At 38.4% G+C, this 9,739-nt stretch overlaps 2 protein-coding genes across 3 annotated transcripts; one reads left to right on the top strand and one right to left on the bottom strand.

The window, feature by feature from the left end:
* Positions 1,337 to 3,641, top strand: LOC8062546 (DNA polymerase epsilon subunit 3). Its single transcript, XM_021454561.1, has 3 exons — positions 1,337 to 1,779; positions 2,464 to 2,582; positions 3,222 to 3,641. The coding sequence occupies exons 1-3, from the start codon at positions 1,511 to 1,513 to the stop codon at positions 3,356 to 3,358; spliced, it is 525 nt and encodes a 174-aa protein (XP_021310236.1). The 5' UTR covers positions 1,337 to 1,510; the 3' UTR covers positions 3,359 to 3,641.
* On the bottom strand, positions 3,970 to 7,112 carry LOC8062545. Of its 2 annotated transcripts, XR_002450384.1 has the most exons (4): positions 6,876 to 7,112; positions 5,138 to 5,365; positions 4,693 to 5,058; positions 3,970 to 4,606 (listed from the first exon to the last, which is right to left on the bottom strand). XR_002450384.1 is itself a non-coding variant. In XM_002459795.2 (3 exons), the coding sequence occupies exons 1-3, from the start codon at positions 7,056 to 7,058 to the stop codon at positions 4,765 to 4,767; spliced, it is 705 nt and encodes a 234-aa protein (XP_002459840.1). In that variant the 5' UTR covers positions 7,059 to 7,112; the 3' UTR covers positions 3,970 to 4,764. The 2 variants fall into 2 exon arrangements, 1 of the variants encoding a protein (XP_002459840.1); XM_002459795.2 differs by having other exon boundaries at positions 3,970 to 5,058.

Raw genomic sequence — 9,739 nt, 5'->3', positions numbered from 1 at the left:
ACAATAAGGTCCGTCAATCTCTTGTTCTAATGGTGAAGGATTTGCAAGCTTGTGTTTCGTGGAGGGTTGTAGCCAATGTTCTTTCAGTGGGTACTAAATCTTGTTGTCATCGGTGAGTGTTTTTTACGGTCTTTGAAGTTTGACATTTCGATCGAAAGAAAAAGATTACTAAATTGTTTTTTATGTACTCTTATTATTTAGATGTTGTTTTGTGCCATGTTACTCATCTCTTGCACTAGCCTTTATTTTCTTGATATATACATATATATCATATACGAAGCGCTTTTAAATGTCTTCTGTGTGTTCTCATCTTCGATCCTCACACACACATAAGCGGAGTCAATCTTGATCATGAGAAGAAGATCAAGCTCAATTATTGGGAAGCTATGGTGGCTATATAAGACAGAAATCATCATCACCGCCCAAATTCTCATTGCCCTAAAGAAATGCAACTCGTGTATTATTCCGCCTCATAATTTTTTTGTTTGCGGGCTTGCATCATTTTGTATACCTCGAGGCAAACTGAATTGATTTTATTCATTGCGCAAACTTTGTTCTACACTGCATAAATTTCTTTTCTACCTAAACATCTTTTTTGTTAGCATGGTTTGTAGTAGTATAACTTTTTTGAGCATATCTAGATTAAACTTTGTTCCACCTAAATAAAAAAATTATTTTAGTATATCAAGAATTCCTAAAGTTGGAACCCAGTGCGAAATATGGGTTTAAGAATAGAAGGTGCAATGTCTTAGAGCATCATCAGTGGAGAGAAAACTCTAACCCCAAAAACTTGTTTTGGGGAACATACAAAACATGTTTTGAGATTTTAGAGATCTTCTCTCCAACAGAATAAGAAAAATCCAATCTCCAATGAGAAAAATAGTGGATTGGGGGAGAAGAGGACTCCCCTTTATTTAAGGGGTGGAAGACTATAATTTGAGAGACTGAGAAAAAAAATTCATTGAGGTTAGGTTTGGTGAATTGCTGGAGCAATAAGACCTCCAATATAACATTTTTTTTCTTATTGGGTTAGAAAAGGGGACCGCTGGAGATGGTCCCACTTTAGCTATTAGAAAATGAGAATAAGGTAAAAAAAATATGAGAATGAGATCCAACATTTGAATTCTAGAATCCAACTATCTATTCTACACCTATTATTCTATGAAAAACAATAATCACTGCAGAATGAATCCATGTATCCTTTGATTTTTATACATAATTTAGATTCTATATTTTTAAAAATGTTTATCCTCCGCGCATTGTGGCATCGCAGCGACGTTCGCCACTTGCGACCTGCGCATTGCCTAGAGCACTGGATCCAACAAATGGACGGACAGGATTCAGCCTAGCATCCACCCTCCCCCTCCAGTCGCAGCCGCTGCAGCTGCAGCACAGCCCCGGCTCGGTGGGCGGGAAGGACCTCGGATTTTGCTAGGGTTTGCGGTTTCTGCTTCACACTACCTCCTCAGTCCTCACTACCAGAGCCGTCGCGCTCAGGAGAGGAGGGAGGATGCCACGGAAGGCCACCAAGGCCAAGGAGGGGGAGCCGCAGCCGGCGGACGCCGCGCAAGAGGAGCCCGTTCCGGCGCCGGCGGCACCTGCGGCCGCGTTGACTGAGGCGGAGGTGGGCGAGCTGCCCAAGGCCATCGTGCGCCGCCTTGTCAAGGACAAGCTCTCCCACGTCGCCGGCGGGGAAGGAGCCGAGGTCATCGTCAACAAGGACGCCATGGCGGCGTTCGCCGAGAGCGCTCGCATCTTCATCCACTATCTCTCGGCCACGTCCGTAACATCCCAAATCCCATTCTCTCGCTCCTCAGTCCCACCACTCTCAGATTCAGATCCAGATTGCCCCCTGTTTGCATTGGGGGTTTGGAACTCGGAAGAGAATGCCAGTAATCTGATAGACTGATACTACCATTTTGTTGAACAGTAGTGACGTACAGCATATTTTATCCAATCGATTCCCAGGTATTTTGTGGAACATTGTAGAATGCTGCCATCAATCAAGGCTGCAAGTAATGATATATGTGATGTATTTTACTGTAGTAGAGTAAAGGGGTGTTTGAGACTGCTCCACAAACTCTGCTCCACAAAAAACTGGAGTTTGCAGCTTTAAGTGCTCTCACAACTCCACCCTTTTTCCTCGAACTGAGTGCGTGAAGCTGAAACCGTTTGGCTAAAAAACGTAGAGCAAAGCTGAAAAACGTAGAGCAGAGCAGTCCCAAACACCCCCTAAATAGCAGTGGGTTTTTGTCCGACAGCAATCTCTGCCCATTTTTAAGTAGGAAGGGGTATGGAAAGGGGAATGTGTGAAATCTAACTTGTTGAAGAAATGTTCTTGTGTATTCTAACCTGGAGGCTCTCAATTTTTCCAGTTGGAAAACTGGTTTCCAAGTTCAGTATAATCAGCTCTTCCTTATTAAGGCATCCAGGATAATAATATGCTGATGATTTTGTCTGCAGGGCCAATGATATGTGCAAGGAATCAAAGAGGCAGACCATCAGCGCTGATGATGTCCTCAATGCGCTTGATGAGATGGAGTTTTCAGAGTTTGTAGAGCCCCTTAGGACTTCACTGCAAGGTCAGTCTTGCTGCCTTCATCCTGTTAGCACCTTGTTAGATGTTCCATGATGTTATCCATATGTTAAGGTAATCCAGGGCAAAACAGCGTGAGTTTGAGCTTTGGATTGTGGATTGTACCTTTTATAATCTGAAGCTTAAACAAACAGGCAGCTTTTGACTCCAGTTTCCACAACCTAGGTCATTGGATTGTCACAATCCAAGAAGCTGGTCTTTCCCTGCTTTTCACGGACTGTGACTTGAAATTACCTGCAATGCCACTCTTACAGATCCCATCAAGTGGCGCACACACAATCAAACAACCCTACGATCTAGAGCTTTTCACAATCTGCTAGCTGTTTTTTCACAATCCCTAGCTGAAACAAACATGCCATTACTCATTGCTACACTTGCTTAAGCTTTACTGTCACAGTTCATTAGGTTGAGTCAAGGTTCTTAACAATACTCAAGTTCTAGGAGATTCCATCCCAATAATTTCCTAGTTTTTGTAACCTTGGTTTGCATGGTTGTTCTAACAATGAGAATGCCAATCCATATGAGTTTGTATACAATTCTTTGGAAGTTTTTAGTAGTAAAGTCTATTTTATCTATAGCCCATCTGAACTGGTTTCATCCTTTGCCCTCATTCTTTCCGTTTCAGAGTTCAGAAACAAAAATGCAGACAAAAGGTCAGAAGCAAACAAAAAACAAAAGGAAAAGAGAAGGAAATTAAATGAAGAGACACCTCCGGAGAAGGAAAATGATCCAGCTGATGATGCCAAGGAGAATGACGAGTAGCTTAATCTCAATAAAAAGGAGAAAAAATGACAGTTAGCTTTTCTGCTGGAGTGCTGGTAACACGTTTATGTTGGTAGTAGTATGTGGCTATTTGCTATGTGCTCCATGTTGCCTCTGTAGTGCAAACATTTTCTAGACTTGATATGGTGCTGTATAATTCTAGTGCCATGTCAGTTTTCAGCTTGCTGATGGTGCAATTAAAATTCTGTACCTGATGAAATGGTGATTTTATAAATGGTCTCAGCACCATGTAGTCGGTTGGCAAATTGCTGGTTTTATTCAACCTCGAATAGCTGTAGCTCACGTCTTTTAGATGTTGAAATTGAATGTGTTGTGTGCTTATTGGTGTAGTGGTAGCATAATTATAAAGTTGACTTTCATACACTTCGCAATCACATGTGTCTATCCGGACAACCATATTCCATATTTTGGGTTCAATATCGATTTGTCACAATATTTAGAAGTTGGCGTCGGTTTGGCAGAACCAACAAATGCTTGTCTTCTTGCAATGGCATGACATTTTGTATAAAAAAACATTATTGTAACTGTTCAAAACCATCCACAAAAGCTGCCTACAATTCAAACTCAGAAACTACTAGCTTGAACCTTGGTGACGATTATGGATGGCCCAGAACTCAGAAAATAAAGGGTAAATATTTGGCTTTGAAAGAGCCAGGGTTACAGTGCGTAGAGCTTACAGAACACACACATGTTCAGAGATCAAATCGATCATAACTGCAAAATGACCAAGTTACAATTCACAAACACGAATCACTTAATCAGAACTTTGAACAACTGAGCTGCTGCGGTCTTCATCTCAATTTGGCAAACATCATCAGTACAATGTCAGTAAAATTCTGGACAAGACTACTCCGTCTGATTTAAATATATGCTTTAGGAATCCTTTCGGTCAAACTTTTCCAACTTTGACCATCATCGACATATAAAAACTTGCATCATGGTTTCAAAGGCAACATATAAATGCTACCTGCTGGAGCTTAAAGCTTGGAGGCATTTGGCCATTTGTGTTCTTTCTGTGACAAATCTGTGACATAGTGTCCAGGGTGTGGGGTGTGTGAGTTGGGTCTGTTAGACCCGTTTGATATTTTTCTACCTTAATGAAATGACACGTGGTTCTCATGTGTTGTTCAAGAAAAAAAAGGTGACTAGCTGACCCAAGGCGAACTAGTTAGGTGACACCTACATGGCAAGGCATAACTAGACACCCCCAAGGCAAGCTGGGTCCGCCTACATGAAGAGTGTAACATATATTGACAATGTAAGATAAATCTTATTAGATTCACCCTAAAAGTTCTTTCAAAATGTTCAGTTACCTTCATTTAAAAGGTCATATTTTCATAGAAATTGTTGTCAGAGTAGCTCACAAGATATAACTGTGCTCTACTTCAGTCCATTCCCCATTTCCTAATGACTCTTTCTTTCGCAGACATTCCAGCTCTTTCTTTCGCAGACATTCCAGCTTTTTCTTTCACAGACATTCCAGCTCTTTCTTTCACAGGCACTCCAGCCACATTGCTACTTCCAAGGGTACTTGACTTTGGTCCAGACTTTTCAACCAATGCACCCTGGGAAACACAGAGAGCTATGAAGGAGAGTATGCGCCGTATTTGCCGCAGCACAAGCAGCAACAAATTGATAACAGCAGCCACCAGTACATTGAAGTTTGCAATCAGGAAAAACTGCAACACAAATTGAGCATATACTTAGCAGACATTAGGCTGGGAGCTCAAACAATGAAACAAGGTTATTTTGTTTTACCGCTCCGATAATGCCAAAGATTGTAAAAACAATTTGTTTTGCTGCATCCCAGAAACCTCCACCCGTAAGCCGCCTAAACCACCTACCTCCTCCTGACCATCCTCCACCACCAGCAGCAGGACCTCCAGGCTGGCCCCTTTGCCTCCTCCTTTCAATTTCCACACCCCATTTGTCAAACTCAGCCTTCTTCTTCCCCAGGGCATTTTCCAGTGCTTTTCTAGCTTCATCCTGTAAGGAAAATAGTAATTTAATCCTGTACACTACTTGGTCTGGTAAGTAATAGTGCCTTTTTATTTACAAAATAAACTATTACAAGATGAAAAGGGACTACTAAATCCTTGCACTTTACAGTTTTGCTACAGCAGGGTTATCCAAATTCTGAAGATTAGTGAACAAAGGGGAAATTAACAAGTAGAAAAAGTTCTCATCAAAATTGATTCTATTACTATGTGGAAGTTTTACATCATTCAGCATTATCTATATCCCTATAAGAAGCAAAGTAATAGGAATTCCCAGTACTTTCATTGCTTCGTTCTGTGAACAAGCTTGTGTTCTGTCCTTATGGCTGCAATGCAGAAGAAAATGTTGAACATGTGCTTTTTACATGTCCTCATGCAAGTCAGGTATGGACAGCAGTAGGTGCGACACTAAATCAATGGACAAACATGGCTACATCTTTATTGACTCTAGAGCAAAATCACACACATCAACCAGGCTCTGAACTTGCAATGGAAATAACAGCAGTGGCCTGGAATATTTGGTTGGCAAGAAATAGAAAGTCTTTGATAATGTTACAACCTCATGTTCAGCAATAAAAAATAACTCTGTACAAACATTAGAACTCTGGAAACATAGAACCAAGAAAGAAGCAAGGAAAATAGCTATCGAAGCATGGACACAGAATTGGGAACAAACAGCTGGAAATTCAGAAACAACTTCAGACTGAGATGATCAGGCTGGTTTTAGATTGTATCTTGTTCCTTCTTCTTTTATCTTTACTTTTGTTTTTATTTTCTTTTCCACTCTCTTTGACTTCTTTTTCTTCTCTATTTTTCTGCTGTTCTCCTTCTCTTTTCTTTGCCACCCTGGCATTGCATATGTACAGTTTATTTTTCATATTAATATAAATTAGGTAGGGCCTCCCCTCCCAACTTCCTAAAAAAAAGGAAGCTTTTGTTCAATTTAGCCAATATTTTGCGTATTTTTGGATTCTCTCAGAAATCAAGAGTGGTATCTAGTTCAATGCAGTCTTGCATATAACAGTGCCAGTTTTTTCGTATAAAGAAAATCAGCATCGCATGCCAGAAGACCTGAGACATGATTCCAAGAAAATGTAAAGGTAAAGAGGGAGGAAATGATACCAATATATCAAACTTGATTCGGTCACTATATGCTTACATTACAGCATTCGGCACTATACACATCACCATAAAGATTTAAAGCAAAGCAAGGGGTTTCTAATAGAAAATTTCCTCCTGACCCGCCCCCCAAACACAGGTGGTGTTCGTTTGAATATCGAATAGCTTAAACAAATTTAATCGATACCATTTTCTACGGCGCAATGTGTTCAATTCAATCCCAGAGACCGACGAACTCAACCCCGCAACGCTAGGACCTGGGCCTCATTGCCACATATGGAGACGGGAATCCACGAAAAATCATCCCAGATAAACCAAACTACCAAACCCCGAATTCGCGGGGCTAATTAATCAAGAGATGCATGCTGCGTTGCGCGCACCTGTTTCTTGCGGCTATCACCGCCGGAGAAGAGGCAGTAGACGCGGCCGGCGCGGGCGCAGGAGCGGAGACTAAGCCGTCCAGGGATACTGGGGAATCGACCGGCATCGAAGGAGGGGAGGACTCCGTCGCGGGGGAAGGCGCGGAGGCGAGGTGAGGACGGAGGAGGCCGCGCAGGCGACATTGCTGGCTCGCTCGGTCGCTAAGCACTGCGTGGGTTTGTGTTAGGAGCTGAGGCTGCGCCGGGCCTATCTTTCGTCTTCGGATGAGGCTGCTTATACAACTGGGCCGGGCCTATCTATCGCCTTTGGAATGGGCCTCGTGTGCGTTCTCGTGAACAAACTATTCTGTTTTCTGTCTCGTGTCACAACAAAATCACGATGACTGGCACGTAGGCTCAGCGAACAGATTCAGTATATTGTCCAATAGACACCACTAATATATATATATATATATATATATATATATATATATATATATATATATATATATAAAATTTCAGTCTGCCAATATTTTTCTGCCGGCCCTATCCGTCTTCCGTTCCGTGCCGTGTCCGTCTTCCGTTCCAGAAACCTCCCATTTAAAGCTGGTAAGAGAGAAAAAGAAAATAGAATGTTTTCTATGATTCCCAATGCAAAATCTTCTACTACCGTCGGCAAGAAGAATCGCTAGCTCCGACGAAGAATGGCTGTCCGCTTGCAGAAAAGAAAATAGAATTTTTCTTAAGGTTCCCAATACAAAATCTCCTATATCCTATTAGTTTAATTCAGCTGAAAATTAATAAATACATAATAATTCATAGAAAAATCTAAAAATTACAAAACAAATTTTGTTCAGCCCCACATATGTAGATCCATGTAGTAAATAAAAAATAGATGTAAAATGTCTGTCCTATTAATTTGTTTTTCTTTTATTCTTTAATTCGGTTGAAAATTGGTAAATGCGTAAAAATTCATAGAAACAAATTTTGTTCAGCTCCACATATGTAGATCTATATAGTAAACAAAAAATATCATAAATTTTAGTATATTTTTTGTTGGAGATGCTTGCCTATACTTTTTAGTGTAAAATTAAAATTGTAGTTATCTTGTATCGATTATTATAAAAATTTTATGGTAGCCTATTTAATGTGATGCTTGGTTTGTGGTAAAAGTTTTAGCACCATTCCTGCATATCTCACTGATTTACTAATTTACCTAAATTTATGCTTGCTAAATAGTTTACAATCAATTTAAGTATGTAAAAATATAAAAAAGATGTTTCCACTACTTTTGCACGATGTGTTGTTACGTCATACGAACACTTCATAAGCCTATGTGTTCATAATACTACATATATTTAACTGATATATCATATTTTATAGGAATCATAATCTAAACAAAAAAACTAAAGCTAGCAACAAAACTTCTCATGTTTTATTATAATACTGAAGTATATTAAGAGATAATACTAGAGTAAGATAAGATTTGCCTAATTTATATTTTTATTATTAAATAAATATGCCTCTACCTATCTATAAAGAGGGAAAATTTCAGTCTGCCAATATTTTTCTGCCGGCCCTGTCCGTCTTCCGTTACGTGCCGTGTCCGTCTTCCGTTCCAGAAACCTCCCGTTTAAAGCTGGTAAGAGAGAAAAGGAAAATAGAAAAATAGAATGTTTTCTAGCGTTCCCTTTCCCAATGCAAATTCTTCTATTACCATCGGCAAGAATAATCGCTATCTCCGACGAAGAATGGCTGTCCGCTTGCAGAAAAGAAAATAGAATTTTTCTTAAGGTTCCCAATACAAAATCTCCTATATCCTATTAGTTTAATTCAGCTGAAAATTAATAAATACATAATAATTCATAGAAAAATCTAAAAATTACAAAACAAATTTTGTTCAGCTCCACATATGTAGATCCATGTAGTAAATAAAAAATAGATGCAAAATATCTGTCCTATTAATTTGTTTTTCTTTTATTCTTTAATTCGGTTGAAAATTGGTAAATGCGTAAAAATTTATAGAAACAAATTTTGTTCAGCTCCACATATATAGATCCATATAGTAAACAAAAAATATCATAAATTTTAGTATATTTTTTGTTGGAGATGCTTGCCTATGCTTTTTAGTGTAAAATTGAAATTGTAGTTATCTTGCTCCAATTATTATAAAAATTTTATGGTAGCCTATTTAATGTGATGCTTGGTTTGTGGTAAAAGTTTTAGCACCATTCCTGCATATCTCACTGATTTACTAATTTACCTAAATTTATGCTTGCTAAATAGTTTACAATCAATTTAAGTATGTAAAAATATAAAAAAGATGTTTCCACTACTTTTGCACGATGTGTTGTTACGTCATACGAACACTTCATAAGCCTATGTGTTCATAATACTACATATATTTAACTGATATATCATATTTTATAGGAATCATAATCTAAACAAAAAACTAAAGCTAGCAACAAAACTTCTCATGCTTTAATATAATACTGAAGTATATTAAGAGATAATACTAGAGTAAGATAAGATTTGCCTAATTTCTATTTTTATTATTAAATAAATATGCCTCTAAGCTATATATTATTGTAAATATTAACTATCTAATACCATAGATGTCATGGTTATCAATAAAATAAATTATGGAATTTAATTTTTATAAAAAGGTAAATATAAATAGATTGATGTTTTTCTCCCGTTGCATCGCATAAGATTTGCCTAATTTCTATTTTTATTATTAAATAAATATATCTCCAAGCTATATATTATTATAAATATTAACTATCTAATACCATAGATGTCATGGTTATCAATAAAATAAATTATGGAATTTAAATTTTATAAAAAGGATAAATATAAATAGATTGACATTTTTCTCCCGTTGC

This window comes from Sorghum bicolor, chromosome 2, assembly GCF_000003195.3.
Source record: "Sorghum bicolor cultivar BTx623 chromosome 2, Sorghum_bicolor_NCBIv3, whole genome shotgun sequence".
Lineage (NCBI taxonomy): Eukaryota > Viridiplantae > Streptophyta > Magnoliopsida > Poales > Poaceae > Sorghum > Sorghum bicolor.
This window is presented reverse-complemented; position numbering and strand designations above follow the sequence as displayed.